This window comes from Apteryx rowi, unplaced genomic scaffold (genome assembly GCF_003343035.1).
Source record: "Apteryx rowi isolate R43461 unplaced genomic scaffold, aptRow1 scaffold_484, whole genome shotgun sequence".
Lineage (NCBI taxonomy): Eukaryota > Metazoa > Chordata > Aves > Apterygiformes > Apterygidae > Apteryx > Apteryx rowi.
Window position 1 is genome coordinate 476742 of NW_020450743.1, and position 19690 is coordinate 496431.

Sequence of the window (19690 nt, forward strand, 5' to 3'; positions counted from 1 at the left end):
ATTCATCTGTCTACTTTAGAAGATTAAAACTTCTGGAAAAACGTTTCTAATGATTGAACAAAGAACAGAACCACATTTAGATACCAACAAAAGCAAGCAAAACAGAAAAAATTATTCAGACCGCAGCTTTTATTAAAGTTTGTGCATTACAGGGTTAATCTCTGTGGCAAAGTTGCACCAAAGTAACCCCTACAAATTCTTTTCTGAAAAGGACAATGATAGTAATGCCTCAGCCCAAGGGAAAATTTTCCATATCAACCAGGGTTTGTCAGTGCAATACTATTCTTAAATATTTTCCTATGACTTATCTTTCTCCCCTTCTGGATACCAAGATGTGCATATGCTTTGTGGGGTAGGAAGAATGTTTTCTAATGCCCAGCCTTCACAGATTCTCGTCCTGACTCAAGAAGATATGTGCCCATGGAGTCATTGCTTAAGTCATTGCTTACAAATTTGAAGCCTGCAGACGTACCAATTCATTCCTTATTTGGTCCTTTAACTGGGAAGCTATTCACTCTCAGAAATCCTCGCATACCTTGATGAGATTTACTAAATATCCAAAATAAATTCCTCAAATAAAGGCCCCACTTATCTATGCTGCAGCATGGACAGTTCCCATCTCCTCAAGGCAAGACTTCAGATAGATGTTCCCAACCTGGCAGTGTGGAAAAGATAGATAGGAAATGGCCTCTGAGACACAAAGAATTCACAAAAACTGAAGGAAGGAATAAAAGAAAAGGGATAGGAAAGGAACTAACATCCACAGTCTGTTCCTTTCCCTTCTCTAACCATAATTCCTGGAAAAGACTGCAGGTCATCTGACAAAAGCACTGACTGCCCCAAAAGTGACAATCAGAATAAATGAGGGAGGCTGGGTGGTCAGCATAAGCGGCACCTTTCTGTCACTCCAGTGGGAAGAGTCAACCAATGTAGATCCTATGGAAGTCATTGGCACCAAATGCAGCATTGCACTTGGGGCACTTACGCTGCCGGGTGTCATAGCGTGTCTTAACACACTCAAAACAGAAAACGTGAAAGCACTTTGTGAGCACAGCATCCTTTTTGCGCATGTTACAGCATGGGCAGGTCAGGCGGGCCTGCAAGACAGAAATGCTTTAGTGAGATCCCACTGAACCGCACTGGAAAAGTTTAAAGATGACAGAAGATGAAGGTCTTACAATTCTTCAAAAAGAAAAGTTTTGTTTTTTTTTTTTTCTTCAAATGTAGAACACGTCTACAGTGCCAGAATCCAGACAAGGGATGTGAAATATAGAAAACAGGAGTACACAGCCTACTGGCTAAAACAGAATTACAGAGGGAGGCTGATGGAGACAGGTACTCACTTTGTAATCCTTGATCTCTTCCATCAATATTTCATCACAATTGGGTACCATATCAGGCTTCTTAGTGGTCTCCAGCTTCCTGCGTAGCCTAGAAATGTCTTCCTGCATAAAAACAGGAGAACAAACAAGTGAGTAGTGTCCTCTCTCTCACTGCTTTCTCAGGGACCAAAGAGAACTAGCACCTGTAGCCAACACCACACCTCACTAAGTCAGTCCACTCATAGTTTTCTTCCCGCATTGTTCAACAGACTTATGACAGATTACATCATCATCTGGTGTCATGTGTATTGTCAGTTATCAATGGTCAAAATTTGAACTAACCAAGAACTGATGAAGCTGAAGCAAAAGTGAAACTGGAAAAAAACACTTATAACAAGGAGACAGTGAAGAAATTCACATAACAGAAACCCATTCCAAGCTGAATGCATAAGGAGGCAGACACCAGGGGAGATAGAAATTACGAGACTGAGAGTGAGGCATATACCTCAGCTCTTTTGAAGTTGAACATCTCTTTCTCTCTAGTTACTCTGCTTTCCACAATCTCATCCTGGAAGTCATGTAACTTCTTCTGAGCTAATTCTAGCTGGGCTTTCAGATCATCTGCAAGCTGGGCTGCATCCATGGCCTGAAAAAGAAAACCAGAGAAAAGAAGTCCTGATGATTTCTAGCTCCTTTATCTGGCAATCCAAGACTGCTCACAAGAGGCACTTCTAGGGCTGCTGATACCTACCTTTTCAGTCTCATTTTGGTAGTTTCAAACAGAAGAACTGGAATTATTTCCTAAACATCACTTCAGTACCAAAATATCTTACTATCATCAAAGTCTAATCATTTAGCTTGAAAATTCCTCTTTATTCCAACAGAACCAACTCTTGTTGCACTACGATGCATCTCACTTAGAAAAATACTAATGCCCACATACGATGTTTTTCTCATTCATATATTTTCAGTCTTCCATCTTCAACATTTTCTCTACTAAATTGTTTAGCGGCAGTTGTATAACTGATTTAGACAGAACCTCAAGATAAGCTTTTATTTTTATTTTTTAAATACACATAATTTTCTTTTTGTATTTTATTATTATTATTATTTTTTTAATTTGGCACATAATTTTCTTTCTTCACCAGTTCTATCACTTTGTAACTGCCACTGCATCAATAAATTTATTAGTCAAGTTTCCTCAATACTAGAGATTGTGATATCCAGCTCAAGTGATTGCACTGAACTCCCTCATCTCCTCTTCAAAGTGATATTTCTGTTTTCTCTTCTGTCTGTTTGAATGTCATTCCTATGTTTCTTGAGATTCAACAAGGATGCCAGGTTCTACCATGAGATTCAGTCTTATTCTACTCATAACAGACCCCTTCTCTTTAATTACCTTATACATGTGTTAAATGAGCTCCTGAGCTCATTTTACTTTTTTTATTTTCCTCATCTCTTCTGTGCCAGCTCTAACTAACCCCAGTTACCTTCCCCTGGCTGCTGCCCCTTCTTCCACTTCCACTATAGGTATCCTTTCAACAGAACCTTACTCCAGCTCCCTAATCAGACTTTCAGAAAGACACATTTATGCCTGATTCTTCTTTAACAAAGGAACTATCAGTCTACCATACCTTAATTAGAACACTTTTTAGGACTGCTCAGCCTTCTGACAAACTAATCCAAAACTAGGGAATACTAAGCTCCATAACACCAGTGACAGCTAGGCACCTTCTATGCTTGCAACAAGACAACAATTCCACCTTATGATCCAAGAATAAAAAACAATCACTTACCTTGCGTTTGTTCATTTCCAAGGCCTGTGTTCGAAGACCTAGTTCYTTCTCTCCTGTTCCAATACTGCTTTGCAGTAAGTGCTCCTTCTCTTCCAGCTTACGTACAACTTGTAGCTGGGCATCCACCTTGGAAAGAGATAGAGGGGATAAAAAAAAAAGGAATGAGATGCATGTTCTGCAGGTCCTCAGAGTCATCATGAAAGCTATAAGCTAAAACTATTCCTGCCTCCCTGTCACCAAGGAGCCTCTCTTCAGCTTGTCCTTCTCCCCCTTGATGCAGTCAGACTGGCAGCCAAATACTCGCAGCTATGATTTAAATTTATTTTTTGGAAGGTGGCTTAGGAACTTGTTCCAAGGCTGTGAACAGTTCTGCCTTAGTTCCAAGAATGGCAGAAAATATATCCGGAAGTACTGTTACTGTAGGAAGATGACTTTGCCTTTCCTTCCTTCCTCCTGCTCTACACAGCAATGAACGTGCAGGAAATTTTATACTCATATGCAGTCTCTCTGTTGCTCACTGAGAAGGATATCTTTGAAGTCTGATGTAGCATACCTAGATTGATCAGGGAGACATTCCCTCTACCTTCCCATCAGTTCTTTTGCCCTCTCTCCTTCTGTCAGGTTACCTGTGTCTTCAGTGTCAAAACTTGGTCTGCCAACTCCTCCTTTTCCTCCTTCAGTAGCTTGTGGATCTGGTTGGATTTGATACGTTCTGACATCAGCTTGAAGTTGGCATCATCCTTCTCCCGCAGCTGCTGCATCAGGCGGATGTTCTGTTCCTGCATGTCTTCAAAGGCCTGGCCTGTGACATCCATTTCTGAGAGCAGGGCCTCTTCCTCCTGCAAGAGGATAAAATGTTTTGGCACAACTGTCTCCTGTACCTACACAATGAACCTGAACATCTTACTCAGAGACACCAAAACCTAGCACAGATGAACAAAAGATGCATCAGTCTCTACCTTTCCAAAAAACAGAAAAAATGCTCCCTAAAAGTATGCACCAAAGCAAAGATTGTATGGATTTAGAGGTTGTACAAAAGGGATGGTTATCCCTGCAAACATTCACAGACTGGTTTACCTGCTCCGAAAATCAACCGTGGCAGAGAGTCATCCCCAGAAAAGGAACTGGACAGAAATGATCTCCCAGTTAGCTGAACAGCTGTTATACAAACTAGAACAATAATTCTATACATGGACAACTCAACAGCTCCTAACTAACTGGCTGCCAAGCCCTTAAACTGACTTCAGCCACTTCAGCATTAATGGAGTAAAGGACAATACAGAACTGTTTTGCACTATAAACAAACATAAGCTCTAAAAAGGTACATCTCAAGCCTCAAGTCACTGGCTTGCCTCTCCCTTACTCAAGTGGTCCTGCTCTCCTAAATTTATATTATCCTTTTCCACAAGAAAGGGCTTATATCATAGCACCATGCACATTCATTAATTACATGAACTGTGTAGATAAAATACTTTTTAAAATGAAATAGCAACCTCTGCGTCTAGACACAAACCCTGGCCCTCCGTGTTCTTCACCTAGGCCAGACAGACAATTAAACAWGCCCCCACACCCAAACCCACCATGAGCTTTGTGACTTCTATTGTTTTTTTTCCTTCAATAAACAAGAATAAAAGCAGAACTGCATCTGGCAGATACAGGGTAGAATGCCTTCCCTCAGATAATCTTCTTGGCTGTTACCTGAAGGTATTTACTTCCCAGGTGCCCAAACCAAGACAGAACTTGTTCCTAACTTCTCACCTGCTTAGCCATGGCTAGTTTCTTCTGTAAATACTCAATCTGCTCCTCCACTGCTCGGATCTTGCGGAGTGCATCCTCATCAGCCATCTTTTTACTCTCCTTTTTCTCCTTGTCTTCCAGTTCTTTCACCCTCTGCCTCAGTTCCTCCAGCTACAGCAAAGATGAAAGAGAAACAAGATTAAGCACAAGAATGTGGCCCAGACTCTGTTAAGAACCTGTTTTCCCCATAATTCTCTAAAATATTAAAGAATGCCTTCAAAACACAGGAAAAGGAAACACACCTCTAATCTTGACAGGACACTACTGGCAGATGGACCATTAAAATGAGCTGTAAGACTAAGATCTTGATTTCAAAATCCTTGAAAATGCCACAGTGCCTTTTATCAGAGTAGGAACATTAACTTTAGTCTCTTGTAGTTGAATAATTCTGTTCAGCCTAAGCTCTCTCTGCAGCTCCATTCAGATGCTACATTTTTCAATTTTTGGCCTAATTCTTGTCCAAACCTCTTTTTAAATACATCAAGTGATAGTTTTTTTCTAACTGGCTGCCTAGCCCCTCTATCCTTTTCAGGTCGTTCCAATGTTTGTAACAATATCAAATCTACAAGTAACTGCAATGGAGAGCAAAATACACCTTTGCAAGAGCAACTGCTTTTATCACTAGTGATGACAACACTGTCCCTTAGAAGGAAAACATCCCCAAATCTCCTTGTTTCTCTCCTGTCTTCCCAACTGTCCCAATCTCTCTCCTAAGTGACAAAGATGAGAAGAGCAACAATCTCCATTTTGAAGACAAAAAACATAGCTTAGGTGCAGMGGATTTGAGAAGAACCTTTAAGTAACATGATAAAAAGAAAAAGGGAAGAGAAATGAGATTTACCTCAGCTTTTGCCTTCTTCTCGGCTGCCATGAGCTGCACTTTGTCTCTCTGTTCCTTGGGGGCAGAGCGGTACATATCTAACAACAGCTTCATCTCCTTCTGGCTTTCCTGGGCCTTCCTGGAAACAGGGAGACAGACAACTGTGAGAATACAGCCAGAAAGCTACACTTTTATGTGACCAGCCTGAAAGCAAGAGCAATATTCTCTTTGCCTCCCACAGGTTGGTCTGTGGCATATCCTTGGCTCATCTTATCCTGGCAATGTAAGCAACCAAGGGGCACATGCTGGAGACTGAAAATGGACATGTTCAGACACTTACGGATCGAAAAGCAAAGGAAAGAAAGAAAGAAAGAAAGAAAGAAAGAAAAAAGTGTACCATAACAGTAAGCAACAAACTATCCATCTGTGCTTTCACACTGATCCAAGACAGGGAAGACTACTGCATCTGTAAAGCTTTACATCATCGTAATGCCAGCAACAAATAAAAATTACCGGACTTAAACTACAGAGTATCTGGTTAGGTCTTTTATGCCTCAGGCTGTCATAGGAGAAATGTTACTACATTGTTTGAATCATAATCTGATGAAGAGGGTGCCAGAAAACTCAAACTTCAGGAGCTAGTCTCATAAATAAGAGTTACTTTACATGAATGCCTCAGAAYAGGCCCAGCTCAAGCATGGAAGGGAGAGACAGCAACTCTTACTTGAGCTCGGCCTTCAGCTGTTTGATCACTTCAGCCTCCTTCTTTCTTCCATCTTCATGCTTCCCTTTCTCCTTCTCTTTGGACTCTCTCTCCTTCTCAGACTCCTTCTGCTTCTGCTTTTCCCGCTCTCGCTCCTTTTCCTTTTCTTTCTCTTTCTCTCGCTCTCTCTCTTTCTCTTTTTCCTTCTCTCGTTCCCTCTCCCTCTCCCGTCTTTCTCGCTCCCGTTCCTCTTCATCTCGCCTGGCCTTTGCTTCACTAGCATCTTCAGAAGCAGCCTTGGGGACAGACACTTGTGCAGAAGGATCATCAGGCTCCTGCTTGATCTCTGGAGGTTCCTCCTTTGTGTCTTCTGTGCTGGACTGGGACTGTAAGAGAGCACTACCACTGCGAGAGCGAATCTGTTGTGGAATAGCAATAGAGAAAACACAAAGAGAAACAAACTTCTAAGTTCTTAGCCAGAAGCCTATCTCACAGTTATCCACTTTTCCCCAGTCTTCCCAGGTCCCTTCTTGCATAACTCCCTCACAGTTGCTACTGCTAACACTTTTCATGGAGCATCGTACAACCTCAGAAGGAAGTCCATTTACTCGGTGAGTACGAGTAGTACAAATGCAGGGCTACTGTTTAGAGCTCCATTGAAAATTACACAGCATACTGCATCTTTGATCAGAAAGGCTGATAACACAAGTGAGGCCTGGCAGCCTTCATCCTTCTCCTAAGCACTATCTGCTCTCTTCCAGCTTTCCTGCTCCGATACCTTGCTCAAGTCAGATTGGGCCTCTCTCAGTTTGCGCTTGTACCTCAACACCTCTCCCTTCAGCTGGTGGTTGTGATTCTGGAGGCTGCTAATGAGATGACGCATCTCCCGATTAATTGGGCCTACAAAAATGAAACATACATGATAGTAAGAAGCCACAGTTTTGCTGATCTTGAGAGGACTTTGAGATGGACAAAAAAAAAAAAACAAAAAACAAAAAACAAACAAATGACAAAGAATCAAAGTAAGACTATAATAACTCTGTTCCACAAGAAAGTAACACAATATATTCACAGAAGTTATGCCAGTTTTACGTTACCCTATACCTTTGCAAACTGTCAGCCCTAAATTCCTCTTAACATTGCTTTTTCACGTATTCCCATTCTAAATCCTAATAGGGATAATGTGTCATACTATCAGAAATCTCTGAGCATTTAAATGCTACTTTAGAAATATCTTCTTACTTCTTTCTGACAAAAGAAGAAGAACATTACTGGTTTCCTATCCAGCTTGTAATCCCAGATGTATAAATTCATTCCTCCCAGAAGCAATTTCTAATAATACAAAAAGTACTGTATATCCCACAGGATCTCTATGCTATCATAAACCAGATTTTTGCAAAATATTTTAAAACATTTTTGGACGTATTTACAACACCTAAAAATAAGTCAGATAACACAGAACTGGCATCCCCTAAACTACAATAAAAGCTTTTTTTTTACCCGAGATAGAGAACTGCCTGAACAAGTATTTAACAACAGAAAAAGAATCAAAGCAGGTGTTGTACTGCAATGCAGTCTCTAATGGGCTTTTTGTTTTGTTTATTTTTAAACACAACAGAAGGGAACTCCATACCTGCTTGTTCATTGGCAGCAAGAGTCTGTTCAAACTCTATCCTCAACATCTCATATTCTTTGCGGACTTGGGCCAGGGTATCTTCTAGCTGAATAACCTCTGTGCGTAGCTTCTTGTGAAGGCTGACCTCATCTCTCTGAGGAACAAGAAGGGGATGGAAGTTAGCACTGAAACCCTGGAATATCTCTCAACTCATCAACATGAGGTACAATAATAGGTTAATTATCACCCAGAAGACAAATTACCTGACTATTCCCAGAGCCACCCAGGCCAATCAACAGTGATAGTTAATGGCAAAACAATGTCCCCTAGTCTAATGAGACCTGGGGAAATACAGATGGAGAGATGATACAGCTACCTCAATTAGTTCCACCTGGCGCTGATGTGTGGTGCGGGTGCCATGAAGCAGAGTGCGGGCTTCATCAAGATGTGCCTTCAGCTGGAGACTTTCATTATACAAAACAGAAAATTGGGACTGCATGCAGCGATATTCCGGGGTCTCCTTCACAGCCTCTTCCACTGCTCGTCGCAGCTCAACCTGGCCAGGACACAAGGAGATGTCACAGAGAGAAACATTATCTCCTTGTCTTTAGCATCACCTTTGCAAGGCAGGTGAACAGTGAATTGAGCTGACACAGACAACTTCAGAGTGGCAGCAGCACAAGCATTTTAAAAGCCTCAAAGACAAAAGTATAACTTTAATAGTATTGCAGAGAACTAGATGCAAGTGATATGCTTTTATAGCAACTTCAGAAACAGTTTATTATCTCTTCCTACTTCTGTGCAGTAGGCTGTTTCTCTCACACAGCCACATGATAAGATTTTTTGATTCTCAGGCTTTGCAGTAGTTTCAAAGGTATAAGCTAGGGAAACAAGAAAAACTTTTTARTGGATTTTCTGTAAAACCATAATCACTTTATTCAATGAAGATGGAAGTGCAGAAAAGTATGACAGAAGACTAGAGAAATTATAGGTCCAACTAGGCATTCATGTTGACTTCTTAATAATATGAGCCACAAAGACCAAAAGCAAAGAAGAAAGAGCAGAAGTACAGAATCTGAATTTTCCTTAAGCAAAAATTTAGCAAATGAGTGTAAATAGCAATAGTGAAACAGATACATATATACACACATACAGCTTAACATTAATTAAGAGAAAAAGGAAGGCTGTATCTCAAACAGCGTTTCCCTCAAAATGAGTTCRTATGGATAAAAGACAGTTCCTAGAACCTCATTTTTGAAACCTGGGTAATCAGCTAAGGCATTTCTCCTAAAAGACTAACATATGTTATTGACCACCACGATAAAATTTAGATTATCCTATATATCATCATATATTTATCTACTACAGATTCACATCTTTTTTATGCTATTACCATATAATAACAGTAAGACATAAGGAATTCATATGTTGTGCCCTAACTATTCTGCCACATGCAGAAGATTTAAGTGCATCCACTGTTCCAAGAGCCCAGCTTTTCCTGAACAAGTTCCTGAATTCTTTCAGTTCCCTGTCCATTGGGTGGGTGGGTAGGAGGAAGAAGGTTGAGGAGGGAGTCAAGACCTGTAAAGGTGTGAAATTAGTTTTAACCAGAGATCATTAAAAATGTACCAAATGGGTGGATCAGAACGGAAAACGGGAAATAAAAACCACTATGATTCTCACAGGTGACCACATGGTGTCACCAATGCACTGAACTGCAAGCATCAGTCACACAAACATGTTAGATTCTAATACTTTGTGGAAAACAGAATCCAGCTAAAGAGAGAGCACTGCTGAGGATCATTAAAGAGGCTTTCCAGAGACACAGTACAGCAAGACAGAGTGTTACCAACCACATCAGGACACCTTCATCCTCATACAGGTACACATCTCCCACCTTGAGTTTTTCATTCTGTGTTGTTACTTCCTCAAGATCCTGGCGCAGTTCTTCCAACTCACTGAGGCGATTCCCAGCAAGCTCTTTATTTTCCTCCAGCTCTGCATTCATCTCTTCAAACTGTTGGAGATAACATGCTTGTAAACCCCACTGCTAGCATATCTTTTGAGGGCACTAATTAAGTGGCTGTCTCTACGGTAACAGAAATAGCTAAGTCTCACCATTACCAAGTGACTACTTCCATAAGGTCTGTTTCATAAGTAGGGAACTAACACAAAACACAAAATGTCTTGCCCAAGGTCACGCAGGAGACTTGTAGCAAAGCAAGTATTTAAATTCAGATCCAAGCTGGGCCCTAACGACAAGCTCTCTGTGTCTCTGTTCTTCCCCTTGCCCACAAATGATCCTCTGGCATTACCTTGCGAGCATTAATGGTTATTGTGCCCCCATAGAGACTGCTCCCAGCTCCATACACCTTGTAGCCTTTGGAATTTACCTGCAAAAAAKACAAGAGATTTCATAAGTACACACTTAATGCCAAGACTCTGCTGATAAAGCAAATTCAGGACTGAAAATGATACTTTATAGATTTTATCACAAAGTGACTAGGAAGATGTCAAGCAGTTCAAAACTATGCCCTTCTTTTGGATTTCCTGGCAAGGAGGACAGTGCTTACCCGTTCCAGAACATCTGCTAAGTGACGGTTGAGTCGCTGCTCTCTTTTGCGGATCTTGTCGATATCCCACTGAAGATCATCAATCATAGTCTCCAATACAGACACTCGAGATTCTGCTGTTTCCACTTTCTCTTGCAGCTTGGAGAACTGCAACCAAAACAGTGTTTCAGCCAGCATACTGAACCTAAATAAGGTTTTCGAAGATTGTTCAATATTAGCTTTAGTCAGTGTACCCTAGATTCCTGTGCTTTCCACCTGTCTTTTGCTATGAGGACAGATTACTTCCTGAATTGTTCTGAATTTTGGACTAGCCAAATCACAACACAGCAATAAAAACAAAACAAGCAAAACTGAAAATGGAAAAGGGGCAAGAAGTTGGTATTAGCCAGCAGCAGACAGAGGCACCTACATAAGCACATTAAAAGGCACTTGTTAAACCTTTTAAATGCTTCTGCTCATCTATTACACCCATAGTTGAAGTATTTGTTGCGTTAGCACTCAACTAGGGTTGACACAAATGGAAAACTACAGAAGGAAAAACTGTGGTAATGTGAATCCCTTAATGACTGGGATCATGTTATAACTAAGTTTGTTACACTTCCAAAAGTCAAGTCTCTAACGTTTACACAGCCACCTTAGCATCACCTCACCATTTCCTCTGCTGCCTTTTCTTCTAAAACTGAATCCACGCAACTCACTGATCCATTTCCTTTTTGTTTCTGTGATGCAATAAGTAAATACTGTTGAATCACACAGAAAATCCATGCGAAATCCTCCACAACTCTTTCCTTAACCTTTGTCCAGAATCTGATTTCCAGCTCTTGCTGCTCCTGTCCTTCTCCAAAGCATAATCTGCTTTCTAAATTATGGTAACCACAGTTATTCTAAGTAGGAAACTACTGAGCACAGACTTCTAGACAGATTATTTTTCTCTCCTTTTTATACCTCCTGAGACATGATTCGGTGCTTCTCCTGAAGAAGATCGGCCAGTTCCTGCAGCCGCCCATTTTCATGTGAGAGGTAGGAATTCAGCTCCAGGACTGCTTCCTCCATTAATGAAATATCTGAAAGATGCATGAAGAACAGGAAATGAACAAAAGCCAAGGAGGATTGTTTTTAATTCTTCAATAGCAGAAAGAAAAATAAAATGGAAAACAACATTTCTATTTAACCCCTGCCCATTATTTTCTCTAGCTGGTTTCTGAGTCTCATTTCTAGCCACACAAAGCTTCAACTTGCAGTCACTAAGCAAAAGGCTCTGCAGTTTAAGATGCTATGCATTCCTGATCATCTGTTACTGTCCCCTAATGGCAGAAATCATTCCCCACATGTCAGCGTCAGCAAAACAGAACATGCCCTTGYAGCCCAGTGACACTCTACTGCAGGTCAAATTCAGAACTGTATACACCTGCCTCTACAGGTGGCTTCAGCTAATATACCAGATCATGAATTACAACAACTAAGTACAGGCCACATTGCATTCACACCAGTGCTGCTACAGAGTGTGAGACTGTCAACCAAGAATGTAATACTTCACTATACTACTGCCAGATTTGCCAGAGCTCTTCTATCAGAGAATGTAAAACACTCTGGGCAATAGGAAAACTAAGGCTGACTTGAGATTCCATCTACATTTTCAATCAAATGTTTCCAAAAAGATAAAAATTCTAACCTTGAGCTAACAAGCTCAGAGGTTTTCAGGGAGCTTCATCTAAGCGTAAACTGAATCTGTTACCACTAATTTTCAGAAGCTAATCATTTAGCTTTTTTCTGCAGAACTTTGCTTTGCATTCAAAATTGACAGGCTAGGCATACCAAAGAAATCAGATGGCTACCAACTTGCTCAAAAACCAGAGGGAAATGAGGAGTTGGTTATACCAAAGCCTTATACTGAATTGAAAATGAGAAGTCCAGCATCAGTTTGCAATACTGGCTTCATTTCCTTACTTGTAAGCTCAAAAGCTCACAGGGAAGTAAGGTTTAACTGGAATCAATAATTTCTCAGGTGCATGAGCACATCACAATGATGAACAAGTCCTCCTCTTAGCTCAACACACTAGACAGAGTTCTCAGCATTCAGATTTAAAGGCAGTTATAATACTCTTCTAGCATAGAGTGCTGCTCTATATGTTTTGTTTACTGGGAGTTTGGAAAGCGAGGTCAATCTATTTCAGCAACTAAACAAGCATGAGAAGAACTAGGCCTTAACACTTTCAATGAAAGATCATCCCTAGACTGGAGGTAGGTGGGGATCCTTGACTATCAGCCAGAGACCAGCCAGCTCAGTCATACCTCCACTATTCAGCTTGTGGGACAGCACATCCATTTTCTCCTGCAACTTGTCATACATCATCACGATTTGGGCAACAGCACGGCGGGAGGACTCTACACGCTCCTGCAGCTGAGACTCTATCTCCTCACTAGTACTGCTCGCCAGGGTGGCTAGGAAGGAGAATGCTGGCTCCAGACCTTCACCTGGAACAGAGAGAGTTGCATAGAATAAACACACTTTGTCAAGCAACATAATATTAGTCTTTATAATTGGAGAGACTATGACACCTTTTAGAAAGTACATCCAACACTGTCCACAGCTGAAATTCTGCTTTTCCACTGTCAAAGTCAACAAATTACCCTTCCAGATGCCTCACCTCGTTCCCTCTCATCTTTGCGCTCCTGATTACTGTCTGAGTCTGGTTCAGGCTCTGGTACCACCAGGGCTTTTCGTTCAGACAGAAGGTCTCCAAGACCTTGGTCCAGGTCGAAGCGTTTAAGGATGATGCGAATATTTTCATCAAACTGAAAGATGGGACAGGCAAAAAAGGATAAATGGCAGATATAAAATAACCGAGCATAGGTGAATGGAAGAGGGGACAAGGGCAAAAAGCATAACAAAGTACGTTACTAACCTGGTTCCAGTAACGATTGATAATCAGCAGAGAAGCATCATCAGTGGCCTGCCGTCGCTCTAGCTTCTCGATGTGTTCCCGTAGCTCATCTTCAATTGCTTGCCGCTGGTCCAGCATCTCTGCTAGTTTCCGGTTCTTGGTCTGTAGGGTCCGGATGTCCAGCTCCTCCTGTGCAGAAGCACAAGTCAGATAAATGCATTTGACACAGCACTGGCATGTTACATACAAGCAAGGTCACTGGGCTCAGAAATAAGGAAATAAGATGGTTCTGCTTCCAGATAAGCAAGAATTTGAGTGCAGGTATACAATGAAGACATACCGTTGAGGAAACACCACCTAGCTTAATGGTCTCCACTGTGGTCCCTGAATCTTCAACCCCTGCCTTCTTCTCTGGGGGTGCAGAAGGGCCAGGCTCTGCAGCGGCCCGTTTGTTGCCAATTCCAGACATGGCGGCTGACGTGTAGAGACTCTCCCTTCTCTAAGTTCTGCCTTAACATTAAGGAACACAATTAAAAAAAAGAAAAAGAAAAAACAGTAAACATACATACACACACACACAGTCAACTCCATTTACGGTTTCTAATGTTCCGTTTCATCATGATAAGATGCCAAACACATTAGGGGAAATCTAACTCGGAAGGTTTTTGAAAATGCTGTTCAAAAGTGAGTAGCCCCAGTAGCGCTAGCACTGTGAACAGCAAGATGATGAAAAAATAACACAGCATTAGAGCCACTGCTCTGTAATGTTCAGAAGCAATTACTGTACCTTGTCAGACCCCTCTGAAAAAAAAAAAATCACGTAGGTTCAGTCTCTGGCTTTTCTATCTCTTTATTTTAACCAAAATGATTTGTGTTCACCTTTTAAAAGGGACTATGTATAACCCAAAGACTTCCTGAGTTTGTATACACTTCACATCAGTCAAATTCTTATTATACCAATAGGCACAGTCAATTTAAATCGAGGGCAGCAGCACCTCAAAGATGAGCCCTATAAGATTTTACATAAAGACCTTAGAAACACTAGTAAAAAGGAAAGGCAATTCCAAAGAAAGGTTTTTAAAGACTCATCTGACAAATTTTACTGCGTGTGTTTCAAAAGGGACACAAACATTTTTAGAGTGTATCTGGGACCAAATTAATGAAATCTGAAAAAACTTACGACTACTAGTTCCATATAATTTGTTTTTTATTAAACAACAAATATTTCTTTAAAGGTTTTCCAAAATAAATACAGCAGCTAGTGCTGGCCAAGGTAACAAATTAGATCTTCCTTTGATGTAAACAGCATTCTTCTCCCATATTCACAATGTCCATTCAATCTACAGGTCTCTCTCTATCTCCAACTAAATAAAACATAGAAGTAAATAAAACTCATAGAAAAATACAAATCTTATTTCTATACTATTTCAGTCTAAAATGGCACTTACAGTGCAACTAGGGGTTACAAAATAAACCTGCCAGTACTTATGTACTTACTTTACTTGAGTAGTCCTATTGAAAGTAATGAGACTATTGTATTTTTAAGATTAAGCTGGTACACCGATGTCTTTGCCAAATCTTGTTTAAGAAGCATTTTACCTTGACAATGGCTTTCACCATATCCAGAACAGTATTAAGGCTATTTCAAAATGAGTTACTGAAATACCACACATCTCTCCCAGTGTTCCTATAAGCTGTCTTGAAATACAAATATTAAAATACATCTCTAATCAAAAAGCTATTTCAAAGACAACTTTCATTTAATTATTTTCCTCTTTTCATCAATGTAATTCAGTGGGCAACAATTTTAGCTAGAAAGAATTAGGAGAAGAAACAAACAAACAAAAAGTGTCTTGCTAAGAATATTGCTATGTATCAGCCCAGGAAGCTACCAATGACTACCCTCTTTCAGCCTTTTTGTCCCTGTACAAAATATTTCGTGTATTGCCTCCTGGCACCATCTCTCATGGGCCTAGCTTTCCCTCTCCATTAGACTCACCTTCTCATGTACCCTGTGGCAGGACTCAGCCCCTAAGGTTTCATGACCACGGCCCCTGGCTTTCCCTTAGGAACTAAATCCCACACTCAGCAGCAGTCTATTCACACTCATTCCTCCACAATAGACCACACTGACCAAAGACTGACACTCTGCCCTACCAGCAACTCTGCTTTATAGTACCTCTGATCTCTCTCTTAGCAGCTCTCTTACCTTCAAACCCCTCTCACGCAGAGGCACCAAAACACACTCCCACGTGGCATCGCCCCCACCTACCGCTGGCCAGGAGTCAAGCCCCTCAAGCGTTTGCAGACAGCAAGCTTCCCTGGACTAAGTATTTAGCCACTCATATACAGCCCCTTACCCGCTAGTCAGGTCTGAGCTCTCTGACTCAGTACCGACCACACATGCCTCCAATGCTCCTGTCTGCCACCTGTCAGGACTAACTCCTGCCCAGTGCACACAGCCGCCCTCGCTACAAAGGTCCCACCCTTCACCTCTTCCTGCCCACCCCTACCGACCACAGCTCACAATCAACCCCAGTTTCAAAGAAATACATCCCCCCGTGCCTTCTCCTCGCCTCAGCGAGGCGCACGGCTCAGGCCTTCTCCGCACCCACCGCCACGCCACCCGCTCACCTCCCCCGTGCTCGGCAAAGCCGCTCCGGCCCCGCACAGCCAACGACCGCCCCCAACGCACACCAGCACCGACGTTCAGGGAGCCCTGCCACACTCGCCGCACCCTCGGCCTTCCCACGCCCCCCGCCACTGTCCCCAACGCGCCCCACAACGCCCCCGGGTCCCGCCGTGACGGGCGATCCCCGCCGCGCCGCCCCCCGCCGCGCAGCGCACTCACGTTCACTCCCGGCCGCGGCCCACGGGCCCATAAGCGCCCCCCGCCGCCACCGCCTCCCCGCGGCCGGCCGGAAGTGACGGCCACCGCCTCCCGCCCAATCCCCACCCTAGCTACGCAGACGCCAGGCGGCCGCCATCTCGCCCTCACCCGTCATGGCGGCCTCCCCGCCCGCCGCTTGCCGTCGTCTGACATGGCGGCCGTTGCCATGGCGCTGCCGAAGCGTCTGAAGCCACCGCCCTTGCCCTCCGGTGCAATGGCCGCCGCTGCCGCCCGGCCGCAGCGGCGACGCCTTCCTCGCCGAGCCGCTCAGGGATAGCGAGGCGGCGGCGTCCGCCCGCCCTGGGGGTGCCCGGCGGGGCGTGAGCGAGGCGGCGTTTATATATGTATATAAACTTTTACAATACTTTGCTGAGAATAAAAGCTAAGAGGACTCATTGGTAGTTACTGCAAACAATCCTTGATGAAAATCTTTGAAACCAATACAAGCTTTTCTATTGAACTGAGTGAACTCAAAATCAGGTCTTCAAATCAGCATAGCTTTCAGTCTCTGTGTTTTCTCCACCTTTATGCTATTTTTCCCCTCTAATTTTTTTTTTCTTGGGCACTGATCTTGTGTAGACTGGAAAAAAGTTTAGCCTTACATCATCACTGCAAAACTGTAACTGCATGGACAGTCACAAACTTTTATTTCATCTTCTGTTTCTTCTTTCTCTGCATACCTTGGCATTTCCCTCACAGAGGAGGGGGAAAAAAAAAAAAAAAAAACCCTTTTCCTGCAAAACAGCCTCCCATTCAGCACATTCTCTTCAGTATCTGTGCTAATTACTGTGTTTTAGATAAGTATCCAGTCTGATCTTTGAGCTCTTCTTTTACCCAGTGTATACCACATACTGTCTGCACTTGCCCTAAAAAGGGGCTTAAAAGGGAAGGTCCTTTTAGCAAGCCAGACTGTATTGCTAATAAAGAGATGGCTATACTTCAAGATACCTGTATACTTTTGCACACAGTCTGCAAACTGAAGACAGAAAAATTGCCCTCCTCCTCCTGTCCCTTATCACTCCAATCTTATATATAACTCCTGAAAAGCATGTAATCTTTCTCTGAGCACTGAGATTCTTGCTCCCCTTCTTTAGAAGGAGTATGCAGTTCCCCTAGTGATGTTTATAGATTCACTATCACATTCTCATGAATTGTTATGTGCAGGTGATAAGGCAAATATCACTGAAATCCAAGCACTGATAAGGGGGCTGAAGAGAGAGAAAGAGAGGGACTATTAATACTTGAGATACTTGTGTGAAGAAAGTGGGAGAACTGAGCAATCTAATATCACTGAATAGGAACTACAAGGTGTACAGGAGCAATCTGGAAATACTTTCAGTCTGTTAGAAATGTTATAATTAGTGTTGCTCCTTGTTGAAACTGGCAGGTTTAGCCACGGTCCTTCAATTGCAATAACACTAGCAGAAAGTTAAGCACATACTTAACTCGAAACTACAGCTGCTCAGGAATTTGAATTATTGGGGCTGAGGGTTTCTGGAAAAGAATCTGTACATGTTTGAATATGAGCAGAGAGGAGACTGATTTGAAGAAATGCATCAACCCAAACCTAGAGATAAACTGAATAAATAAAGTTGTGTAAGGGTAAGGAACAGCCTACAGAGGACACTTCTGAGCTCCTAGTAGTAGTATGCTACAGCTGGGATCACAAAAGGCTCTCAGATTGACTGGTTCTGCCTGTGTAAACAAGACTTTATATTGTCTCGTAACCAGAATTTTGCTGAGATTACCTGAACCTCTTGCCAAAACAATCTCAATTCCAAATCAAAAGGACCTATGAGAGCCCAAATTTTGACTGTCCCTCAAATTGTAAGGAAAGTAGTGTATGCACATCCCAGAAAGAAGAACAAACGTTTGGTATGGAAGTCCTAGAAACTGGCTTGAAATGCTTCCTCTTCAGTAAACCAAGGTGAGGAGACTCAGTGATGTGAACTATTCACAAACTATTCAGGTATGTCTGGGCAGGCAGCATGCAGATATGTGGTTAAATTTGGAAGTGTGACACACCCAGGACAATATCTGAAAAGATCCTTCATCCAGCAGAACTGTGCTCTTGGGAGAAATTGCTATATAAAAGACAGCATGATGTTCATAGCTGATCCTAATAAAAACCTGTTAGTGAAACTGACTCAGAGAACAGGGCTAACAGAAGGCTTTGCCCTAGATGGCTGAGCGAAATCCTCTATTTTGCCAGAAAGGCTGTGTGCCCTGGAATCTGCTGAGCAAGTAACAGAAGAAASATGTATCCCAAAGACAGGACCAGAAGCACTTCAGCCAGTCAGCTCCTGATGCTGTCAGTGGAAGATGAACAACGGGATTGTGAGTTGCATACACAAGGAAAGGGGTCAAAGAAATAGAACTGAGGACTAAGGCCTCACAAGCAGTAGCTAGCCTGAGATAATAAGCTATAAAAACACAGTCGTCGGGCAACCGCTGTGAAAGGCCAAAGCAGAATAGTGTCCAGAACGGCAGAGTGACTGCCCTAAAAGAGCTAACCAGAGCCCACAATTAAATTGAGCTAAGCCCTTGCTGTAAATCTTTTTGTGGAAAAAGTCTCTTTTGTGTGAGCACACAAGTCAGCATTTCATTAGCTAGACTGTGAACTGAAAGCAAATCAGTTACTTCATGATAACATACTGATTTTATGTTGCATTACAAGGTTGCTTAGTCTTTAGCACAAGGTTCTCCTCTTACATATTTAGTACAAGGCAGGCAGATGGGCAGTTACCTTAGAATACCAGGTATGAAACATAATCCTTGTTTTCTCTGGTAGTTTACACATATGTCCAGAGCCTACTAGATGAGATCACATTGTTGACAGGAAAAGTTAGGAAAGTCTCCAGAAAAACAGAGAAAAAAGAAAAAGGAAGGTGCTCATTAGTGCAACTTACCTCCAAAAGAAAGTTCCAGATCCTGTCCTGTGCGTGTGCAAGTCTTAGGCTTCAAAGCAAATGTAGCTTTCTCCTTGGAAAAACAACCACAATAAATAAATAGGGTGAAGGGTTTAAACTGAACTCCCTAACCCCCTTCATTTCCTGATTCATCTACTACTGGTTCCAAGATTGTTATATCTTAGTTTGATCATGGGCTTCTTCAAGCAAAAATAGAAACACTGGTGCCTTAAAAGACACCCCTTTCTTATTGGTTGATTTGTGTAACAAGGACTTGCATGTTATCAAWGTCTGACAGCCAATAAGAAAATTACCAGCTTACATTTTAAATATGACCTTTGAAGCACACAGCTTCAGTCCTTGCTCAAAATTTGATTCTT

The 19690-nt window shown here is 42.2% G+C and overlaps 1 protein-coding gene across 5 annotated transcripts; it reads right to left on the minus strand.

Moving 5' to 3' along the window:
- Window positions 1–111: 111 nt before the first annotated feature.
- On the minus strand, window positions 112–19330 carry RNF20 (ring finger protein 20). Of its 5 annotated transcripts, none has more exons than XM_026078721.1 (20): window positions 19311–19330; window positions 13852–14021; window positions 13533–13700; window positions 13275–13422; window positions 12919–13101; window positions 11572–11690; window positions 10627–10773; window positions 10369–10446; window positions 9951–10070; window positions 8430–8609; window positions 8072–8207; window positions 7217–7338; window positions 6460–6857; window positions 5757–5874; window positions 4877–5026; window positions 3745–3957; window positions 3119–3244; window positions 1828–1968; window positions 1344–1445; window positions 112–1097 (listed from the first exon to the last, which is right to left on the minus strand). In XM_026078721.1, exons 2-20 carry the CDS (start codon window positions 13978–13980, stop codon window positions 921–923), a joined length of 2955 nt encoding a protein of 984 aa, XP_025934506.1. In that variant the 5' UTR covers window positions 13981–14021; window positions 19311–19330; the 3' UTR covers window positions 112–920. The 5 variants fall into 5 exon arrangements, with proteins under 5 accessions (XP_025934506.1, XP_025934508.1, XP_025934507.1 ...); XM_026078723.1 differs by lacking the exon at window positions 19311–19330 and adding an exon at window positions 16510–16530 and having other exon boundaries at window positions 13852–14017; XM_026078722.1 differs by lacking the exon at window positions 19311–19330 and adding an exon at window positions 16510–16527.
- Between the last annotated feature and the right edge of the window lie 360 nt (window positions 19331–19690).